This window comes from Schistocerca americana, chromosome 2 (assembly GCF_021461395.2).
Source record: "Schistocerca americana isolate TAMUIC-IGC-003095 chromosome 2, iqSchAmer2.1, whole genome shotgun sequence".
Classification (NCBI taxonomy): Eukaryota; Metazoa; Arthropoda; class Insecta; order Orthoptera; family Acrididae; genus Schistocerca; species Schistocerca americana.
Genome location: NC_060120.1, coordinates 927,608,154 through 927,632,858, shown reverse-complemented (window position 1 = coordinate 927,632,858; position 24,705 = coordinate 927,608,154). Strand labels below are relative to the sequence as shown.

At 38.8% G+C, this 24,705-nt stretch overlaps 1 protein-coding gene across 1 annotated transcript in view; it reads left to right on the top strand.

The window, feature by feature from the left end:
• The window catches only part of LOC124594870 (diacylglycerol kinase eta), a 563,158-nt gene that overhangs the window by 518,525 nt on the left and 19,928 nt on the right, over window positions 1–24,705 (top strand). The window contains exons 22-24 of the mRNA XM_047133339.1: window positions 7,311–7,428; window positions 8,333–8,428; window positions 13,520–13,645. Coding sequence (XP_046989295.1) covers window positions 7,311–7,428; window positions 8,333–8,428; window positions 13,520–13,645 — 340 coding nt within the window. The remainder of the gene's footprint in view (window positions 1–7,310; window positions 7,429–8,332; window positions 8,429–13,519; window positions 13,646–24,705) is intronic.

The window sequence follows — 24,705 nt, the reverse complement described above, 5'->3', positions numbered from 1 at the left end:
CAGCACTTTAAATCATTGTGTAAATGGGCTTCTATCAATAGCCCATGAAGACCATGTTTTACATCACATTTTTAGAGGTGTGGTCAACCAGTACATAGAAAGAGTGGTGAGGAAGAAATGTAAATTTTTTACCACAATCATTAATCCCTACCTGTAGTAAGATAGGGTTATCCTGTTTCAGATTAGTGCCTTCTTTATGAGACACAAAACACTTGTATAATCACAACATCATTACCATCTGATAGTTCTCATACACTACTGGATTAAGACTTCCTGTGACTTCTCCATACATCCATGTTGCTCCTGAATGTTTCCTAATGACGTCTACCCACTTTCCATTTAGGTCATTATCTCATTGTCTGCTTATCTCTTCAAATCCAACAAAGAACTTCCTTGGTTCATCTGCCGTCCGTTAACTTGGCTAAGTGAGCCACCCATCCAGTTACATTGGGTGTTCCACTCCAATCTATTTTCTAAATCATATTTCATTTATTTTTATTTTGTCTCTTCTAGTAATTCCTAATATGCATCCCTCCATTTCTTACTGAGCAACACTCAGTTTTTGAATGTTTTTCAATTTACAAGTTCGTGGCTCACTGTAGTAAGTCAAAAGTGACTGTAAACTTTTCTCTTTAGACACATTGGAGGTCTGGTTTTGAAAAGCCTCTTTAGTTTATCTAAACCACTCCATACCATTTTTACTTTACTTTTTATTTCTTTTGCTATACATTCAATCACTGTCTTTAACTTCATTAAGAACAAAAACTTATAGAGTGATTCTGTGGATTCCTTATTAATTTACACTACTTTCTTATTGACACGCTAGTTACTTATTATTTTAATCTTTTGTAATTGATCTTCAAGGCTACTTACAAATGTTCTTTGTTGAGTTTTTGTATTTGTTGATGAAGTTAACTTGCACTAGAGGTAAACAGCACAGCGTCATCAGTAAACTAAGGTGGTTCATGTTTCTTCCATTGACATATATTCCTTCTTTGTTTTTGTTCATGGATCTGGGAACTTCTTCTAGAACTGCTGAGAATAGTTTTGGTGATGTGGAGTATGTCTTTTCTATCTCCTTTCTTATGGTGTGTCATAAGTACAAAGTTGTTCCAGTTCTTAAAAAACTGTCTTCCTTTGTGGAGATTTTTGTGAAAAATTTTGGAAGTTACTTTAATATTATTTTTCTTCCCACTTTAACTATTTCTATTGAGAACTAATCTCCAGGTGCATTTCCTTTCTTCATTACTTGAAAGCTTTCACAGGTCTCATCTACCGTTACTCCCAGCATGTTATTAGTTTCATTCCTCATTGTCTATGTTTCTGATTCATCACTTGAACTTTACAGATATTTAAAGATACCTTCGTATGCTTGTTCAATTTCCTGTCTGTTAGTTATTATACCATCTGCCATCTTAACTGCTGAGAAGTGAGGCCTACCCAATATAACATTCCATTTTGTCTTCTTCATACTCCAATCAGTTTCGTTCCATTTGAGATTTTCTTTTCTACTACTCTCTTTGTAGATGCACTATCTTTTGCTGTTGTTTGAGAAATCATTTTTGTCAAAAAATTGTATCTTTCAAATATGTCTGTATAATTGTTTGGAATGCTGCTTTAATCCCTCAAAAAGGTTGCAAAAAAGCCACACTCTGCAGCAGTGAGACATTCATTCTGGAAACAACCCTCAGACTGTGACTTCCAAGACTGCTAGTCCAACAACATATGCAGAAGATCTTCTGTAATATTAGGAAAGTTTGAGAGAGTTACTAGCAGAAGTGACAGTGTGAGGATGGGCTATACTTTGCTTGTCCTGTTGGTAAGAGCATTACCATGAATGCCAAAGTTTTGGCTTTGAGTCCTGGTGGGGGGCTCACACTTACAATCAGCCAAGAAGTTTCCAAACAGCATACACTCCACTCCAGAATGAAACATTCAGTTCAGGTTTGAGTATCAACAATTATGAAAAGGACAGATTATGGAAAGGCTACAGTGTTTCACCATTGTGAAGATGTTGAGTCACAGACAGGTCTTCTTCTGAATTACACACATTCTTCTGAATTACACACATTTATGCAAATGCGACTCATACACACATGATCACCATCTCTGGTTGATGTGGTCAGGCTGCAAGCAACAGTGCATGATAGGAGAAGCAGTCTGGGTGGTAGAGGTTAGGAGGCTGGGACACGAAGGGGGAGGTGTAGGAGGGTAGGGGTGGGGGATGTAAAATGCTGCTTGTGGGAGCATACAGGGATGAAAATGAGATGGGGAGAGGGTAAGGCAACTAGATGCAGTTGGGTGGTTAGTTGGAGGGCGAGGTGGGGGAGTAAAAACACTATGAATATGTTGACAGAATAGAAAGCTGTGTATTGCTGGACTGGGAACAGGGAAGGGGATAGGTGAATGAAGGGCAGTGATTAACTAAGGTTGAGGCTAGGAGGGTTATGGGAACATTGGATGTGTTGCAGGAAGATTTCCCACCTGTGCAGTACAGAAAACCTGGTGTTGGTAGAAAGGATCCAGATGGCACAGGCTGTGAAGCAGTCCTTGAACTGAAAAATGTTGTTTTGGGCAGAATACTCAGCAGCTGGGTGGTCCAGCTGTTTTTTGCCTACAATTTGTCAGTGCCCATTCATGTGGACAGACAGCTTGTTGGTTGTCATGCCCACGAGGAATGCAGAGCATTGGTTGCAGCTTAGCTTATAGATCACGTGACTGTTTTCACAGGTAGCCCTGTCTTTGATGTGATAGGTGATGCTTATGACTAGACTGGAGTGAGTGGTGGTGAGAGGATGTATGGGACAGATCTTACAGCTAGGTCTATTACAAGGATATGAGTGATCAGGCAAGGGGTTGGGAGTAGGGGTTGAGGAGGGATGCATGAGGATGTAGTGTAGGTTTGGTGGGTGGCAGAATACCACTGTATGGGAAAGGTGGGAAGAATAGTGGGTAGGACATACCTCATTTCAGGGCACAACGAGAGTTATTCAAAACCCTGGTGGAGAATGTGATTCAGTTGCTCCAGTGCCAGATGGTGGGACTTTAGGAAGTGCTTCATGACTAGAGAGATAAGGCAGGAGAGATAAGCCACAGCAGATCTATTCCTGTCCAAGGTTGGAGGGTAATTACAGTCAGTGAAGTACTCAGTAAGACCCTTGGTGTATTTTGAGATGGACTGCTTGTCACTAAAGAAGCGATGTCCATGGTTGGCTAGGCTGTATGGAAGGGACTTCTTGGTATGGAATGGGTGGCAGTGGTCAAAAGTGGAGGTGTTTCTGGTGGTTGGAGGTTTGATGTGGATGGAGGTACTGATGGAGCTATCTTTGTGTTGGGGATCAACATTGTGGAAGGTGGTTTGTTCAGTTTAGGAGGACTGGGTGAATTGATTGAGGGAGTAGGTGTTGAAGTTCTGGAGGAATGTGGATAAGGTGCCCTCACCCTCAGTTCAGATCATGAAGATGTCATCAATGCATCTGAATGAGGTGGAGGGTTTGGGATTCAGGGTGGTTAGGAAGGGTTCTGCTAGATGGCCCATGAGTAGAGTGGCGTAGGATGATGCCATGTGAATGCCCATTGCTGTACACTGGATTTGGTTGTAGGTGATGCCTTCAAAGGAGAAGTAGTTGTGGGTGAGGATGTAGTTGGTGATGGTGACCAGGAAGGAGGTTGTAGGTTTGGAATCCAGTGGGCTTTGGGAAACATAGTGTTCAATAGCGCCAAGGCCATGAGCATTAGGGATGTTAGTATAAAGGGAGGTGGCATCAATAGCAACAAGCAGGACACTGTGTGGGAAAGGAACAAAAATTGTGGAGATTTGATGAAGAAAATGGTTGGTATCTTTTATATAGCAAGACAGGTTGTGGGTAGTAGGTTGAAGGTGTTGGTCTGCAAGAGCAGAGATTCTCTCAGTGAGGGACAGTAACTGTTTCAATTGGGTGAGCTGGGTGGATTGGTTTATGGACTTTAGGAAGCATGTAGTAGGTAGGAATGTGGGGAGTGGTAGGAGTGAGTAGGTAGGAGAGACTCTGGGGATAGGTTCTGGGATGGGCCTAAGGATTTGAGGAGAGACTCAAGATCCTGCTGGATTTCTAGAAAGGGGACGAATCTGGCAGTTGCCAGGTAACCCTTGTAGTTCAAAACAACAGTGGTGGAGCCTTTCTCAGCAGGTAGGATTATAAGGTCAGGATCAGTTGGTAGGTGGTGGATTGCAGTTCTTTCTGCAGATCTAAGGTTAGCTTGCACGTTGAGTGATTTGGGGAGTGATGATGAGGCTAAGTTCAAGGTTAAGAAATTCTGGGAAGTTAACAGGGGTGAATTGGGGGCAGTAGGGATAGATCACAGTTGGATGGAGGAATGGACTAAGTCAGGCAGGGTTCAACATTGGTCTTTGGTGGAGTCTGATTGGTAGGATTAGTGGCAAAAAGTGTTTCCAGTATAGGGGTTGGGAGAAGGGAAGAAGATCTTTAACAAGTCCAGCATGATTGAGTTTGGGAGTGGGGCAAACATATCCTGGATTTTCCATTGTTTGAAAAGGATAGATTGCTGCTCACCGTAAACATGATACATTGAGTTGTGACAAGCACAATGAATAGACAATTACACACTGACCTTTTGGCCAAAACCTTCTTAAGAAAGGACAGGAAAACACACATACGTTCACACAAGCAGGCACACCTCATGAGCACATGACTGCTATCTCTGACCGCTCTGGTCAGACTGTCATCTTTACAGTGATTAGTAATCTACCCTTTTCTCAATTGTCAGTAAGAGTATTAGGCACAGCTGATAACTGAACACCTTGCAGAAGCCTCTTTAACCACCTCGGGATTCCTACACTTGCATTCCAATGCATTTACTCCCTAACATCATTTGTGTTTAATAATAAGAGTGAATTTAGAATGGACTGTGAAATTCAAAACCACAGTGCTAGATGAGAAAATAAATTCTATTTAGACTATATGACCCTAACTGGAGTTGAGAATTGTTGTGTCAATTGGTGTAAACACCTTGGATGAACATTCTAGAACATATCAAACACTACTGGAGGATTAAAACATTAATTTCTTTACTTATAATATATTCAATATAAAGCATACATAATTTTGTATCCTGCAGTCTCTCTTTCTGTTCCACTAGTCCTGTGTACCAGTACTCATGAGCAGTCATAGTTTAAAATTTCTTATTACACTGTCATCCAGATGCTTGGTGTGATTGGAGAGTATTCTAATGATAATCTGTGGACAATCTGGGATAATTTTAGATGAAGCACTGAGTGCAACAGCGTAAAAAGACACGTGGACAAATCACAGTTACAGGCAGTGAGGTTATGTGAAGATGGCATCCTCTTGTGGTGTGTGTAGTCCCGCCTAACAATATCTGGCAAGCCCTCTCTAGCAGGGACTCATGGCAGCTAATTTAAACATTTCTTCTGTGGAGATGAGAGTGGTGAACTGATTGCAGTTTATAAAGACACAGTTGGTACCATAAGAATTGCAAAAAAGTAGTTGTCAAGCAGAAAACTGAAAATCGCCAGATATTCAAAAACAAAGTAAAAAAAATTACACTTATACCAATCCTTCTATAATGTATCTGGTTAATATTAATGTTCATATTATACAGAAGTTGCCTGCAGTGACTGCTTGTGCCTATTAGTGCATAGCATGACTTGCTACAGATCATTGAAAGCTCTCCTTCATTGTGAGGTTTGCAGAGCATGGTGTGTGAACGAATGAGTGATGAATGACTTTACCCAAATGGTCCCATATTCTTAGTGTGAATACATTAATAACCTTTGTGAATGACAGTTTGTTATCTGTTGCTTGAATGTGTTTCACAGATATTATCAGTAGGTTTCATGATTAATGAGATACAGGAAGGTGACTTTTCTCGTGTATCTGCTGCAGTTTTTACAGTGATGTGCAACTTTTGTCTAACAGCTAACAGGTTACAACTGCTGTTTCAATAGAATATGTATGTGAACACGGTTATATTCTTAACTACTATTACTGAAGCACATTTGTGACTTTCTTTGTTAATTTAGCAGCTGTTTCTATCCATGGCACCTGCTGTGGTTGAGATGTAGTCCATTCCCTCAAATATTGAACACTATTGTGTTATGGTAATTAATCTGATATATTGTGATGATCTTGCATTGTAGTTGTCAACCAGATAATACAGAATCCAGTATTTAGTTGCAAATATAAATACTTGTAATATATACACATGAAGGACTTATATCACAACTCAGTAAAGCAACACTGATACCAAACAACTTGTATTGCTTAAATTTTTTTTCTGCCCAAGCACATTTATTCAAAGTCTGTGTTTTCTGAAATGTGTTATAGAAGTAAACTATGTCTGAAGAGATATTGTTTTATTTTTAAGACATCTTTAATTGTAACAAATTGATTTATGTAATTCCGAAAGTTTATCTCTCTCTGTGTGTGTGTGTGTGTGTGTGTGTGTGTGTGTGTGTGTGTGTCTGGCAGACCAAGGTTTCTGTTGAATCGAAGGAAAATTTAATTTAAAAAACTAATCAGCTATGACAGAATTGCTGGCTACTACTTACATCATGAGATGAAATGTATAGCACTGCCAATACTTATAAAAGTTCAGCATACACACTGCTTAGCTTTTGGAACTAATAGCTCATCCTTTGGGGAGGCGAAAGGTATAAGTTAGAGAAGGTTAAAAAGGAAGGACAAGGTATTGAGACCCCATAATGGGAGAGACCCACCTGTTTCCTCCCATCCTCACTACAAGTAAGGGTTTCTCTTGTCCTAGGGTCAGAGTATCCTATCCTTCCTTTTAAGCTTCTCTTATATATTTCTCTTCTCTTCCAGAAGTAGGGACTATTAGGACCAAGAGCTAGGTAGTTTGCCCCTTTTACAAAGACACTTGGTCCTTTTTATTCATGTGTGCCATAAGAGGTTCTCCTAACTACTTTATTTATCATGAAGTCATGCTGTTGGGGAAATTTGCAGAAACTTAATGGAAGTGCATTTTTGTTTTGAAGACTTTCATAAATTAGTTGTGCAACTAACCTCAAAGATGATGAGGCCAGGCTAGAGATTTTCTTCACTTGGAAAGTATATGGTTGCATTGTCCAAAACATTTCATCTCATATTTTCACAGGGATGCACAAGTTGCTGAAGTGGTATCAGGTAGAAAGACTTTCACCAGGTGGCCAAACAACTCCAGACAACTCCCTGCCAATAATGCCATATGATAATTTTGTTTACCATACGTTATATTGTAAATAACAGTGTTTTTTTAAAAAAACTAAGAGATAACAAAATCTGTTTCAGGTATGTAAAACTGGTAGCAATCAGTCACCCCATGATAGAACCAGAGCTCTATCAACTTGCTGTACAAGCGTCTACACATCTTGAGAAAGTGCATCCTGGTGGTAAAATTGTTGAAGGAGTAAGTTTCATATCTTTTATCTCAATTCGTTTTATTTATGTAAACTTGAGCTATTTCTATCACAATTTATCCTTGTATTTGGTCATTCACCAGTCATGACTGGGTAGATTGTGTCAGTCACAGCATCAATCTTACAACTTCTAATATGCACACAATGAAAAAAGTATACATTAATAGTAACATATGAGTACATGATTTCCAAAGACCTAATTTTTATCCAAGTAGCATAATCATTGACACTGTTTGGATTTACTTTAATATGCTAATTATTTTTCCACATGATATCACTACAAAACAAGTATCCTTGAATAAATGTGTATTGCCTCATTTATTACAAGGATAGCTCATTCTTAAGTTGACATGTAGCAGTTATTTTTAACATACATCCAAATTGCCAAAATTATGAACTGTTACTAATTTGTGAGCAAGTAGTCATTTTCTTTAGCAATTGTATTGCAGAATGCTGCCTCTAATGGATAATGAGAGTGCAAAACTATGATAAGAAAAACACAGATAGTCATTTTTATGATATACAATAAGAAACTTTAGACATTTTACTGTTGTTATGAATATCTCCTCCATCAATAATCTACATTAGAGATAAATTTAGCAGTTTAGTCTGCACTGAGCCCCCATGTTCCCCATTGTTGTAAACTAACAATTAATTCAAAAGTATTAGTACAAATAAGCAACAATTTAACCCTGAAATCGAAAACTTAATTTTGCATTTAAGAACTGTTTTGTGTGCTTAACATACAAAATCCTGTACTTTCACCAAACATTTATTTGCCCACTGCTAGTTTTCTGTTTCACACTAATATCTAATAATTGTAATTTTGGTTATGAAAATAGTGTGTGAACACTGACAGAACAGTTACAGTTATTATTATTATTTATGTTACAGCCAAATCTACGACCTCAAGTCACAGAGCTGGTTTCAAGTGCACGTCAGTTGTATGAGGAAGCTTGCAGTCTGTTGCGTGATAAAGCTCAGACATTGGTAAATCAAAAGTTAGATTTGTCTTTGTTTAGACATTATTTTTTATCACTGCATAAAATCAGGAAAATCAATGAAACGTGTTTCAAGTTACAGTAAAATTTCAATTAATACAATATACAGTAGAACTGAGACTGCACTATGTTTATTTGGATAGTTCATTATTTCATGCAAAATTAAAATACCTTCTCTTCTAATAAAAACATCAATGTGTATTCAAAATCTGGACATGCAATAATTGTAATTCATTGTGAATGTGCCTGAATGTTAAAATTCTGAATGTTAAAATTGGTGATGGTGCCTGCAGATGTCAGAAACATTGCTTAATGGAGTAGTGTAAAGTAGGCTGAAACTGGATGATCATTTACACTTAAATGAAGCTTTCTTACAGATTATCAGTAAACTGCAATGCACCTTCCCTGAAATGTGTGGGCAGCTTCAAGAAGATCTTATTTATTTTGGATTTGAAATGATAGCCAAGTAATTAATAAACAGTCCCTAAGAAATGACAAAACAGTTAAAATGTAGTGCACACTTGATAATTTGCTACAAAAATGGATTAATATTGCAATATGTAATAGTTGTGATAAATTCTAATTTATAAATTGTTTAATCAAGTAAACAGACTCCAAAATTTTATATACTGAGAAACTGTACTTTTAATCAAAGTTACTGTTGTGCCAACCAACAGCTAAACATAGTAAAAAGGTTATGAATAATTTAGGGAAGTGATACCATGTAGGCAGAAAATGACTTACAATTGTGTCCAGCTTTAAAAGGAGAACCATGTTCATTTAGCAACTGGACCGGTTGTCAACACAAAATCAAATAGAGATAACACCAAAGTAGGTCTAAAAATGAATAATTAAATAGGAATGCAGTTAAACTATTATGGACAACATAGGGAATGGATCACCATAGCTCAGATAAACACAAAATTATGAGCCACCCCAGTAGTACAAGTAGATTACCTACTGTCTTCATAGATGATGAGATTTTAAAGAAAATATATGATAAGATACAAGAAATTATTCAGTACATTAATGGAGACAAAAATTTAATTTTGATGGGGTGCTGGAAATAGTAAAGAAAGGAAGAGAAGGCAGAATGGTAGGAGAATATAGACTGCAGACAAAGAATATAATAAGACATCACATGATACACATTTAACATTTGGTTTAAGAATAATGAAAGAATGTTGTATAAGTGGAAGAGATCTGAAGACACCAGAAGGTTTCAGATGGGCTATATAAATTTAGAAATGCAATTTTACGCTGTAAAACATTTTCAGGTGTGGACTCTGATGATACTTTACGAGGTATGAAATGTTGTATTAGAACGTTTCTTAAATCAGTCAACAGATCATCTAACTTTCCATTCACTCAGTGGCCACACTGGCAGCAAAACTGAGGATAGTAGAGTGGAAACGGAAATGATTATTCTGTTTTTCTGTTTTCCAAAATTGTTTCATTGAGGGAGATCAGACTTTGGTTCCTCCTTTTAAGTGTCACATAAAGATCACAGATCAAAATGAAAGATACTAGAGATACTGAGATAAGTGTCCATGAGATATAACTGTGGAATAATGCAGAGGTCAGTTCCATTTTAAAGAAGGGCCATACAACTAATATACACAACCACGGTCTATATCACAGATGTCAGTCTGCTACAGAAATTTGGAATATATGTACACTTACATATTATCATCTCTCTGGAGACTGAAAATCTTCTCTTTAGGAATCAACATCCACTAACAACATTCTTACAAAACTCAATTCACTCTGGTCATGTACAAGAACAAAAAGATACTGTAGTAGATACTGATACCCAAGTTTATGGTGTGTTCATTGACTTTTGGAAGCTGTTTGATACTCTTCCACACTATGAGCTAATGAACAAAGTATGAGCATATGGAATCATCAGATCAGGTTTTTAATTGGATTGAAGAGTTCCTAGCAAACAGGACACAACATATCATCCTTAAGGGAGAGAAATCTTCAGATGTAAAAGCACCTTCAAGCATGTTCCGAGTGAGTGTTGTTCACTTGGTGCAGGAATTGGTAGTCGACCCTCAAAATAAACAAATATGACATATTGCGCATAAACAGGTGGAAAGACCCATTTTTGTTTGATTACACAATTACCTAAGAGTTGCTGGAAATAGTAAAATCCGTTAAATATCTGGGAGCTTGTGTACAAAGAAATCTGAAGTGGAATGACCTCATAAAGCTAATTTTAAGGTAGCCAGAGTCTTGACTGACAAGGAGACTACATGGCAACCAGATTTTTGTATTTTTTTATACTTGTGCTATGTGAAGTTTAGAATTAAGATATGAAGCAGCCAAAGCAGATTGATGCAACTCTCAAAAATTTGCAGGAAATTGACTGTAAAGTTTTCTGATCATCTTTAATACCCTAAAGCTTTTTTTTTAATGTGCTGCATGGCTCTGTTGTAGAATACTCACTTATCATGGAGGTAGCCTGGGTGCAATTCCCAGCTGTGGTAGATTTTTAAACAAAGGTGCATGTTTCATCAGTGTTTCCATGAAGTGTAAAATATATAAGGAATAAAAAATAATAATTTGTAATTTTTTTTCTAATTTAAGCAAGCCTTATTAATAATCTTTTATAAGACATAGGTTGTTAAGAATTTATATCTGGAATGGAAGCTCAAACCAGCAATTACCAGTCTTGAGGGCTACTGATTATTTTCCATCTTGTGCATCACATAAACACTAGTAGAGCAGGCGCCTTTGTTTAAAAAATTTCATCAGCTAGTAATTGAAATGAGGATCCCTACATGGCAGGCAAGCATTCTACCACAGAGCCATGCTAGTGGTCAAAAATAATTGTCCTTACTTTAGGGTATTGAAGACACTTAGAAAACATCAGAAATGATTTACTGGAGAATTTTAGAGGTTTGCATTGAATTGCTTTGACTGAATGATTGTTAAGTTCTGAACTTCACATACCATAAATATAAAAAATTACAAAAATCAAATTGCTATGTGGTCTCTTCTTCATTGGGAGAATTCTCAAAGGACTGGACTCTACCCATGAAGGAGATAGCATGCAAAACTCGCATTGAACCGATACTTGATTTATTGCCACTCCAACCTACCAGATAGCATTGATGGAGGATATAGAGAAGATGCAAAGAACAGCATGTTTTGTCAGTGGTTCAGTTAGTAAGTGCAAACACAATGCAGAGGTGCTCATTCAACTCCAGTGGCAGATGCTATGAGAGAAATGTTGTTCATCATGGTGTGTTTTACTGCTAAAATTATTAGATTGTACATTCCTGGATGACTCAGGCAATGTATTACTTCCTCCTGCATCTGTCTTGCAATGAAACCTTGAAGGTTAAATGGAAGTTTACCAACAGCTGTGCTTCCCATGCACCTTTCACAATTGGAACAGGAAGAGGAAGAAGTCATTATGGTACATGAAGTACCCTGCAGCACACACACTCTAACATGTCTTGAGGAGTGTAGGTGTAGGTTATATCCCAAACTTCATCATTCTGAGACTGCATTCTAATGGAGGTGATACATTTTCACATGACAAACAACATTACAATAGGGATTAAGGAGTCCAGCTCAGTGCAGTCTGGAACCCTCCAAATGGAAAGAGCAAGAGAAGGATTTCAGACAGTAACTTCATCACAGCGTAGTGAGGATGCAAGTAGCAATCAGTCTTGGTTCACGTCCCAGCTACAGCAATCCCCAGCAGCATCACTGATGGTCCTGTGCACACAGAAAAAGTCACCCCTTGGTTTCCAGTTGGTGCCTCTTTGACATGTTATAATCATCTATCTGGAAACATTTCTGTCACACATGTGCAACTTATGGATGTGCTCTTCATAAGAAGACCCCTAAGGGACTTGCACTAGCTACTTGCCAGCAGGAACCATGGGAAGATTTCTAAATGTCATGGACCTTACAGTAGAAACATATATATTTCTGTAATACATCTTCCTTGAAATAACATCAGTCAGCTGCAGTGATATAGTATGTGTCACTATTACTATACACTTATAGGGAAGAAAAGCCATTCAGCCTAAAATTTTAAGCTCATTTGACAGTAGCAGAACAAATACTAAAGACATTAGTAAGTGAAATGTGGGGTAATAATGTTAAACAAACATCAGATAACACAAATCAACCAAAATGCATAAGACATAATGCAATTTCATTAACAGGAGTGTCAAGGATTTGAAAACTGCAAATGCTCTTATGTCAGTAAAGGAATTTGAGAACTTCTATGGAACATCTTCATTTAGGCCTTTTACATACCTAGCTGGTTTATATTTTCAACAAAACTAAAAGGTAGAGAACGTTGTAGCATAATTCTTCACTTTTAAGTACAGTGTTCACTGTAATGATACATGCTGGCAGATAAAAATGATGTTTTTTGTTTTTGTCCGGATTTCAACCTGATCTCTTGCCTTTTAAAGCCTTCTGTGGAGTTTGGAACAGTAGGAAAAACTGGTCTATTTGGGAAGATCATTAGTCTCAAAAGTCACTTATGAGGCTTAGTGCCTTTTAAAGGCTTCTGTGGAGTTTGGAACAGTAGGAAAAACTGGTCTATTTGGGAAGATCATTAGTCTCAAAAGTCACTTATGAGACTTGGTGTAGTATTTTCAGTGTTGCTGCATAGTGGAAGACAAAATTTTTTTCTTAAAATGACTGACTTTATAGTTAAACTATTCTCCACTCTACACTTCCTTCCCGGAGTACAAGTCCAACAAGACATGCAGGAGATGTTCTATTGAGTTCAGAAAAGTAGGAAAGAGTTGCTGGCACACCGAAGTTTCAAGTCAGGCTATGAATAATTTTCAGGTGACTCAATGCAGAAGCCAACAATTTGAGCACCCCACTGACTTTTCATCTTTTAGGAAGGTCCATTGCAGTCTCCATTCAGTTGCAGAGCAAACAATTCATTGTGTTGTTATTCACACCACTTTTTACAACATAGACTGTAATCGTAGAAATGAATCACGTAAAAACAAGTAATTCTATTCGATTTAATGCTGTACCTAGTAAACAGTTTCCATGGCATAATTCACATTACTTACTAAAATAAAATTTTTAGAGAATCCGAGAGGACCTTGAAGGAAAGTTAAGTGCTGCCTTGGGAAGCCTTGAGATGGAGCTGAGGCGCTGTGTTACATATGATAGCGCTGGCCTTGTACATTTCCAACCACTTGTTGATGACCAGGTAAGCCACTTTCCACTTTTTAACGTGTATTCAAATCGTGAGAAGTTAAAAAAGTACAAACAAAATAGTACATATAAAATTTTCAGAGTCTTTCACAATAATGGCAAGTCCCATAAAGTTAAATTTCACAACTATAAATGTAAGTGTGATAAAAAATTAATTTGCTTTCACATTTTTAATGGTACTAGTGCCTTGCCCTGGCTTCGCACATGTCAGTGACTAGACAATTTATCTGACAGAGCGGTAATTTTGTTTATGGGCCACTGTGTATAGCAGTGATTAAAATTCAGAGAAATGTATTATGTAAATGAAGATCATAAATTTCATACATCTTAAAATGATTTAAGCAATGCAGGCCATGAAAGTGTGCATAAGACACAAATGTTACTTGTTCCATATTTAATTGGCATTTGGAGTGACATCTCATGACAGTTATGAAATCTGTGAGCTAACATGCTGACTGGTCTGCCCAACTGCAGTGCTAGTTCGACACGAGCTACGGCCACTCGCTGGCAACTCGACTGCAGTATCGGTATAGTGCAGTCTGCTCAATAGCAGCAGAGCTCAACACAAGATACAGTCACTTGCTGGACACCTGACTCCTGTGTCAGCCTTCTGTAAGCTATATTTTCTGTGTGACCTTTTCCTGGTTTTTGAAACATAACATCACTACAAAGTGCCACCTGCCATGAAATATTGGTGTGAAGCACCCTTTGCTATGCTAGATTGGTATGAAGAAACCTCTGCCATGCAACATCAGTACAAAGTAACATTGTCAAAAAAGCATTCTCTACCACACACAACAGTATGGTGCACCCTTCACCTTACAACATTGTTATGAAGCACACTCTGCCACAAAACATCAGTATGAAGCACCCTTTGCCGTGCAAGATTTGTACAAAGCATGCTATGCAACATCAATCTGCCATGCACAATATTGGTATGAAGGATCCTCCACAATGAAAGATCGTAACAAAGAACCATATGTAAGTAACAGTGGTATGAGCACCCTCTATAGTCAATGGAGCACCTCTGTTCTGCCACACAGCATTGGCACGGAGCACCCTCACCACATAACACTGGTGCAAAGCACCCTTCATCATGTAACATTGCTACAAAGCACTCTTTGCCACATAACTTTGGTACATTGGTATAAAGCAGCCTCTGCCAGGTAACCTCAATATGATGCACCCTTTGCCTTGCAACATTGGCACAAAGCACCCTCTGCCATATGACAATGATACATACAGATGATTCCAAGCAGTTCTGGCATTCTCCAGTAGATCCCAATGGCATCGTTTTCACAGAAGCTGGAGACTTTAATTCATCATACTTCAGTCAGTTTGTGCGAAATATTTATAAATTACATCAGGCCTGGCAAAGCTTGGTTCACAGGCATTCCCCTCCTGTGAGTACTTCTCCCCCCACTTGTCTTGTGCGATACTGTCATGGTCCCATCACTGCCACACCGGCCAACTGCAGTGACGACTGTCAATCTTCGCGGGCAATAGACCCTACCTACTTCCTGTATGTAAATGTCATGAGACATAAACTATTAAAAGTTCGATTTGTGTTTCATTATTCCTCACAAACTCTTCAACTTACATTAACAAGATATCTAAATTTTTGTTTAGCTTCACTTAGCTTTATCTTGAAAAATTCTGCAAATCAATTTCAGCTTATGTTGTAGCGAAATGAAGATGGTGATCCAGCCACTCATTGATCACTTCACTATGCTGAGCACATTTAGTGTAATTGCTTGAAAGAAATATGCATTCATAATTTGTGAGTCAGAAAGAAATAAATAAATAAAATAAAATAAAATATTTTAAGAGCAAGACCAGTTAGTGTTGGTCACCAATCTTGTGCTTATGACTTCAAAAATTGCAGCATCACTTTCCATTCTGGGTAACATTAATGAATCATTTTCTGAACTGCACACTTCTAATTGAAAATCATTTCCAACACTTAAAAGACTAATTTTCATTGGATTATTAAAGAAAATGATATCCCACACTAGAGATTTAGTATATTTTAAATGACTGTGAAACTCTTGGCGATTTCATCAATAATGGAAGTAAATCTTGAAAATTTTACTTCCTTGTGGTCTTGTTTCAGTTCATAGCACCTCGAGAAATGACAGTCATTTTCCATATTTAGTTGCAATTCAAACAATGCACTTTTACACCAGAATCAGTTAATATCTACAAAGATATCAGAAATAGTGTATTCTGTTCCTTTTCAATTTAAATTCAAACTATTTTGTGTTGGTAACATCTGTTAGAAATGATAATTCTGATAAAAAAGTGAATCCTTCAGTTTACTTTCAAATACCATAGTATCTGATTATATATCTTCTTTGACAAGTTCTTTTCTAAGTAAAAAAAATTGGTGGGGAATTGCGGGGGGGGGGGGGGGGGGGGGTTGGCTAAAGATTTTGCTGCACCCAGCCAATGAAGTTGGAGATCAAGAATTATATTTCCATATTTCACAACAGCTTCTTCCAGAAATTGTTTAGATTTTTGTTGAGATAGTAATTGATTTCCATCACATATTATGTTCTTAATTTTTGTAACTTTTTCACTGTGGGCAGCATTCAGACCCTTTTCTCACACAGTGATTCCTGAAACATAATCCACTTAAAATTTGAACAATTTATTCAGTTTTTTCTTAATTGACCAATGAAGACATATGCATTACTGGCCATAGCTGGTACACCATTGATACAAATTGCAGGGCATTTTTGAAAACCACGTGGTTTGTTAATGACATTAAAAAATATTCAAGCCTGTTTCTCCAAGCAATGGGACTAAAGCAAATATGTTTTCATGTAGTGCAGACAAATAAGCAAACCATAGGTGAGGCTGTAATGAGACCATGTGAGTGGGGCTGGAGGGGAAAGCACTTGCTGGAGGTGAATGGCTCATGAGCCATGCTTTGCCAGGCCTGATTATGTAAACCTACCTTGTGTATCAGCCTGTCTATTAGTGAAAACTGTATCAAAATTCCTATACAGATAAAACCACAGTGTAGGACTTTCTTTTATTTATTTATAGAAGAGCATGACATACCCCTTAAGAAAAGCCAGCAGTCCTGTGAGCTGTGAGGGTAACACCGCAGGTTGGACGGGAGGCCAGCACCCTTTCTCCATAAAATATTAAACATGCTTTCAAGACTACAAGTAAGCCTCGGAACATTACTGACAAAAATAGACGACATCAATGGCAAAGAAACAGTATACGATTTGGAACGTGGAATGTAAGGAGTCTGTACAAGACAGGAGCTGCAATCAGTGTGGTCAAGGAAATTCAGAGGTACGAACTAGACCTAGTTGCACTGCAAGAAATCCGGTGGGACGATGCTGGGAGCATTGATGTTGAAAACTGTACAATTCTGTATGGAGCCTGTGAACGAGGTCATCTGTTAGGCACTGGTTTCTGCGTCAGTAAGACGTTGGCTACTAATGTTTCAGAATTCATTTCAGGCAACCCAAGAATATCTGTTCTAACACTGGAAGTAAAGCATATTAAAGCGACTTTTGTGAACTGTCATGCTCTCACGGAGGAGAGCGAATGTGAAGTGAAAGACGAGTTCTATGCACAGCTAGAGGCAGTGATGGACGCTATACGAAATGGACACCTGAGAATCCTCCTTGGTGATATGAATGCCAAGGTTGGGAAAGAACAAATATTCCAAGACACAACAGGTAGGCACAGTCTACACAACCTAAGCAATGACAATGGAGTTAGGTTCATCAGCTTCGCTACATCATTAAGGTTGTTTATCTCCAGCACAAACTTCCAGCGGAAAAACATACATAAAGGAACCTGGGTATCACCAGATGGGAGAACTGTAAATCAAATAGACCATGTTGCCATTGATCTCAGAGCCAAGAGATGGATGTTAGACATTAAGACAGCGCAGGGTGCCGAAGGTGGGAGTGATCATTTCCTGGTCAGAGGCCGTTTAAACACACAGTGTAAAGGAAGAACGGGGCCTAAGTTAAAAAGAGTGGAAAGGTACCATGTGGAGAAACTGAAAGATGAGGCAACGAAGACCAGATACCAGTTGCAACTTAGTAACCGCTTTGAAGCACTCAGTGAAGTGGACGTGAATCAGGACCTCGAACTAATGTGGGGAAACATCCAAAGCTCAGTTAGGGATACAGCAATGGAAACACTCATGGGAAACCCAGTGGGCAAGAAGATCTGGTTTGTAAAGTAATGTTCAGATGCCCTGGAAAGGAGAAAGGAAGCCAGGAACAAATGGCTGAAGAGGACAAATCTGGCACAGGCCAAAGCACAATTTGAGGAGGTCCAAAAGACTACACAAGCAATCCTGAGAAGACCAAAGAGGAAATACATAAGGAATATCATCACTGAAGCAGAAACAGACTTCAGAGGACAAAAGATGATGGAAATGTTTCTGAGGGTGAAGTACCTCTGCAAAGGTCACCAGGCCAAGCAGAAATTTGTCAAAGATTCCCGTGATAAGATCCTGACGAACGATAGGGACATAGCTGAGAGATGGAAAGAGTACTTTCAACAGCTGCTAAATTGTGATGAACCCGAACTGCAGTTTGATTTCCAGTACCCAATTACAGCCTATGCAGACTATCCCCCACCTACCCTGGATGAGATAAAAACCAGAATCAGATACCTTAAACAGAATAAGAGTCCAGGTGAAGATGGAATACAGGCTGAAATGATCCTGGCAGGAGGAGAGAAACTTGCAGAAAAAATACACCGACTGATACAGGCAATATGGACCAAAGAAGAACTACCAGGAGAATGGAAAACAGCTCTGATTTGTCCAATACATAAGAAGGGCGACAAACTAAAATGTGACAACTATCGAGGAATCGCCCTGCTTAACGTCTGCTATAAGATCCTGTCCAGTTTCCTCATACATAGAATTCAGCCAGTGGCAGAATCGGTGATTGGGGAGTACCAGGGAGGTTTCCAGCCAGGACGGTCAACAGTAGATCACATCTTCAGTCTCCGGCAGCTCACTGAGAAACTGGGTGACTATGGTAAAGATTTGCATATTTTATTCGTTGATTTTAAGAAGGCCTATGATTGCATACATCGCAAGAGCCTGCTCAACTGTTTAAGGGAGTTTGGCATAGCAGAGAAACTCATCAATCTGATAAATATCTGTCTGAATGAAACACATGCAAAGGTCAAAATGAAACACATGCAAAGGTCAAGATGGGAAATCGCATAACTAAGGAATTTGAAATTGTGACAGGACTCAGGCAAGGAGATGGGTTGTCCCCTATCCTGTTCAACTTTGCCCTCGAGAAGATCGTACGCGAGACCTTCCAAGAGAACGAAGGGATTTAAATCGAAGGAAAGAGACTGGCATACTTAGCCTATGCAGATGACATCTGTTTACTCTCTAGGTCGGAAGAGGAGTTGGAGCAAATGACCAAAGCACTAAAGGAGGCTGCCAGCAAATTTGGGCTAAACATAAACGAAGCTAAGACAGACTACCTCATTATGACACATGGTCATTGTCAGACTGCTGATCATCTACAATCACTACTGGTTGTGGACCATTCCTACAAGAGAGTGCAAGAATTCAAATACCTAGGGACACTTTTCACTGAGAACTCGTCATGTGAAGCAGAGATCAATGCCAGAATACAAACAGGAAACCGATCTTACCACAGCATAGCACAACTGCTTCGGTCCAAATCTCTCTCCAGACAGTTCAAGATTCGACTGTACAAAACCCTGATCCAGCCTGTTGTTCTAAATGGCTGTGAGACATGGAGTATCCGGAAACAGGACTTCCATAAGCTCCTTGTTTTTGAGAGAAAAGTGCTTCGGAAGATCTTTGGTCCGGTTCTGGATGCAGATACGGGGGAATGGAGGATCAGACACAACCAAGAGCTTGAGGAACTATACCAGCAGCCCAACATAGCAGCAACTATCAAAGCCAAACGAATGCAGTGAACCGGCCATGTGGCCTGGATGGAGGATCACAGATGGCCTCAGAAGCTCCTGGGTTTCACACCTACAGGAAAGAAACCACCAGGGAGACCCAAGAAGTGTTGGAGGGATGGACTCCATGAAGATTTAAAACAAATGTCAATAGATGTGGATGAATGGTGGATAGCAGCAATGGACAGAATACAGTGGAGGAGGAAACTTGTAGATGCATGCGGTCCACTGGGCCTGATCACATAGTAGTAGTAGTAGTAGTAGTAGTTCTTCTTCTTCTAGTGGTCCTCACTCCAAATACTACAGTGGTGCAGCTCTTCACATTAGCCTATCCTGAGAAGGTCTTTTCATCTCTGCATAAGTACTGCAGCCTACATCCATTTTTGTATTGTAGTCAAACTGTGGTCTCATTCTACAATTTTTATCCTCTGCACTTCCCTTCATTACCAAATAACCACTCCCTGATATTTCAGGATGTATCGTATCAAATAATCCATTCTTTTGGTCATGTTGTGGGAAAAATCTATTTTCTCCTTGATTTGATGCAGTATTTGGTTATTAGTTACGTGATCTACCCATGTAATCTTCAGCATTCTCTTGCAGCACAGTATTTCAAGATTTTCTATTTTCTTCTTGACTGAATTGTTTGATATCCATGTTTCTCTTGTAAAAAGCTACACTCCAGACAAATGCCTTCATAAAAGGCCCCATAACATTTAAGTTTATGTTCAGTGTTAACAAAATTTTTGTTTTTCAGAAGAACTCATTGGTTTTGCCTGTTCAGATTTTATCACCTTTTCTTTTAAATTCTGCCCATCATCAATTACTTTATTTCCCAAACAGCAAAACTTATTTACTATCTTTAGTGTCTCATTTCTAAATATAATTCCCTCAGCATAGCCTGACATAATTTGACTAAACTCCATGAATAACTCAGTTTAATATTATTACTCAAGTTATTGTATGATATTCATTCTAGCATTTAATGATCTTCTACTGCTTTATAAATAGGCTGCACCTGTATTTATTACAACTTATCATGTGTAGTGAACCACTGTAGCTGCGATACAGTTCAGTCAGAAACACAAAATCAATAACAAAATTTATTTATTACATTTTTCCTTTCCCTCATTGAAACAGGAATGACTTTTGCTCTAGCAGATGGAGTAGATTGAGCTTTTCTTTGTTTTTCATTGAACTGCTCTGTAACTGTAATCAGAAGTGATTTCTGTAGCTTCCACCCAATGTCTCTGGAGTTCATTTACTGATGCTCCATATTGAGAACTCATCAATTAGCAACTAAAATTTGGAAAGAGGTTCTTCATTGGGTTTTCTCTCCCTTACACAGAGACCCTGCCTGTAACATAAAAATGGAAAACTAAATTATTAACAAAATGTTTGTACGCAAACCTTCAGTCTACCATAATTTTAGAATGTCTCCACACAAAATCTTTTACAAAGAAACCAAAGAAAGTGCACAAGAACAAAAAAATGTGGAAGTAAGTGAAAGATGTACCCAGGGTGTACGACCTGGGACAACCGCGAGATTTGGGAAAAACCCGGGAATTTAGAATTCCGGGAATTTCTCATTGTTTTAGTTTGCCATTAAATTTTTGGAACTTTGGCTGGTAAGAAACAATACTTTGAGAAAGAATATTTCTGTATCTCGCTACTGCAGAATAATACTGCACCAATAAAACACGAGGGGGGGGGGGGGGGGGAAGAAACAACTTAAGATGCAAGGGAAATGCACCATATACAAGAACAAAACACAGTGCTCATACAAGCGTCTGCCAACAGCAAAATGTGTCAAAGGCTTTAGGAAGACTATGCAATGTTTCATAACAACAAATTGCTGCCGATGAGCGTGACGTCACAACTGTTTACATTAGATTCGTTTGAGCGGTTGCAAGTGAGCTTATGCGCATGTGCAGTTGAGTCGCATATGAGTAGTACCTTCTCCCACTTCTGGCTACAGGAGTATGGCAGTTAGCTGTATAAGCAGTAGCAGCAAGCAGCCAGATGCTATCCGGAAAAATTTTACTGATGCGCCTAAGCTGCCAGATCCACATATGCGCAACAGGCCCCAAACTAGGGGGCAGAGACAAACCGGGATATCTGCCCCGGGTGGCAGTTTCGGGGGGGGGGGGGGGGGTCAAATTCATATTATTCTTCAGAAGCTAGAGAGTATGAATGAAATGTGAAACTATTTCCTAATATCAAACTTTTTGCTTGTAGTAGGCCTAATAGGCATTTGATATTGGTACTTCGTTTGTTATATTCTGTTGTGGTATAAAAATGACCATTTGTGCCAAAACAGTCTTGTTTATTTGGGGTGTGTAACAATTGCTGCAATATTAGGCCAGCCTACTTCGTTTTATCTAGCAGACAGTGACAAAATACACGTAAACAGATCAAGAAACCACACCAGTCTTGGGTACTATTTGTATTAACAGCTTTTCTAGTATTAGACAACAACATTTTGTTTTTTCATGTAGGAAAATGTTGAAGAACTTTGATGAGGTAATAGATTGTTTTCCAGAAAGGAAAGTATGCCATATAAAGCTGTGGCAAGATTAGAGAGAAAAAAAATCAAGGACTTAAGGATTAAAGAAATGAGTACCGTCTTGCTTGTCTCATGTCTTTACTCTTTTATGTATCCTATATTTAATTTTATGCCACACAAAACAGCAAGTTATTAGCTAATAGGCAGTAAAGACTGCAAATTATCTGAAGAATTCTTGTTTTGCCGGTTGCAGATAATGCTATCCAGTATTAATTGTAAGTTTTTTTTTTTTTTTTTTTAAAGAGGGGTAGGATGTCAAACTGGCCGACTGGTAGCGGGAGAGGCACCACAGGACATTTTAATTTTCACTGGCCTGAATATAGTTTGATGGCACCCATTACAAAATATTACACATTTGAATTCCACAGAGCGAAATACAGAGACATGCGATGGAAGAATGCTGTGTGAAGAGGTGTGGCACTGCACTTCGGCACACAGGCCAAATTACATGTCTTACATTCCCTTGAACATATATGTTTTATCTATCAGACTCTTCAGAAAGATGTGCGCTACAAAATGAAGATATTTTTGAAAAGTCGATTTTTTAAATTTTTGGCGCCCTGCCTCAAACGCTGGAGGAAGGAGGAGCGCCACTATCTAACATTGCCCGGGATCGGAAATATCGTAATCGGGACCTGATGCACAGAGCAGTCTGAGTTGTAGTGGGGAGGTGGTAGTCTCCACGTGACTCGTGTTTACGTTAAGTGATTTTGCTGTTTCCTCTTCGTTTATTGCTCTCACGTCAAATGAAAACAAAATGGATTTCTGTGGCCTGGAGCTTTCAAGTGAATTAAAATACACTCACATAATTACAGAAGGCTAAAATATGTTATTAGTTTCAGATTTTATTTTGTTTCCACCTTCCTAACAGTCAAGCATTAATCGCCTTGCAGAACAATGAAGTTATTTTTGTCGGAAAGTAACATGCAGTGTTTGGTGGAATTTGAATATATACTTTCGTAATACGAAAATATACAGTGTACATGTTGCAGCACATCAGACATCTTTCCAAAACGTGTTTTTCCCCTGAGTTTCGTTTTCTAAAGTGCCGGGAAATTCTATGCCGGTGTATAAAACCACAACCATTGAAAGGACTGATAAGTTTTACAGTTCCGAGGAAAAGTATACTGTTACTTAACACGGAAAAAGTGTATTTTCATCCGGGAGAAAATGTATTTTTAACCGGGAAATCCGGGAATTAATTTTCCTTGTCCAAGTATACACCCTGTGTACCTTTTACTCAAGTACAATCGATCAGCATGTGCATATTTTGCAAGACACTCTGAACCTCATGTATGGACATTATGATGGCTCTGTTTGCTGGCTACCATTCTTTTCTTTTAATATGTAAATGAGGGCACTCTGATCCCCATGTATAAACCTTATGATGGATCAGTTTGCCAGCGACATGAAAAGTTGACTCATAAGAAACAAATCTTTTCCCAAATGTCATTTTTTGCATCAGTCATGGGCTGCATATCCGCTGCTAAATATTCACAGTGAGTTTTTCCCATTAGCTTTAGTGGCTGAAACAACTGTGGATGAGAAAAAAGGTCTTTGATAGTCTGGGCAGGTAGTAAGACTGGATTTGTGCCAGTAGTGACAGCTCATACTTGGGTCTTAGGAAATCTTACCATTGTAGCTGGCCTCCTATAAAATCTCCTGGGCCAGCTGCAGTGTTTGTGTTCCTACAACATACCAACTGTTACCTGAGTATGAAATTGGCCACTTGCTATGTGGAGTCACGTAGGGTTTGTTTGTGGCTTTTTGTGTCCGACTTCCCTGCTTCAAGCCAAATAGTTGGCTTTATGAATACAGCTGGCTGCGCCTGTCAGGTTTGCTGTAGTACAGGAGTTCGCCTAAATAGTGTTGTTTGTGTGCTTAAATTAAGCCTTCCATAGGTGATTCAATTGCCTCTAAGCAAAAATGTTTTTGGCTGCTTATGCTTCCACCTGTGGTTATAATTGGAGTTCCCAGATTCAGGATGAAGAGGTTTTCGAGTGTCTTGAGTCCTTGTACAGTCATGAGGTGAGTCTGTTAAATAACTCCACAAGAGTACTGAGTCAGAATTCATCATATAAATCCGCAGTGTGTATGTGTATTGGAGCTTTGCTTACGATCCATAACACCTTGTTCTGTATGAACTACAGACAGCACAGATATGTTGGAGCTGTGTAACTCCAGACTGGAGCAGCATATGTCATCAGAGGTGTAATAAGTGTTGTGTTCATGGACCAAGACACACTCATACTCAGTGTGCTGTGACTGTTAACCACAGGGTACAATTGTTTGAGCCATGCATGTGCTTTTTTAGCAAAATTTTCTATGTGGTCCCCCCATGTTAGTTTCCAATCCATCCAGATACTGCAGTATCTGACTTTTTCACTGAAACATATTGGAAATGTGCGTAGAGTCATTTGTCTACAATGTTGATGTTTGGGAGTTGTTTTGGTTTGCATGTAAGCAGAACAGCCGTGCCCTTGTTGACATTTACCTTCATGTGCTGTCTCTTCAAGCAAGGCTCAACAGTTCTGAATGCTGTTTGT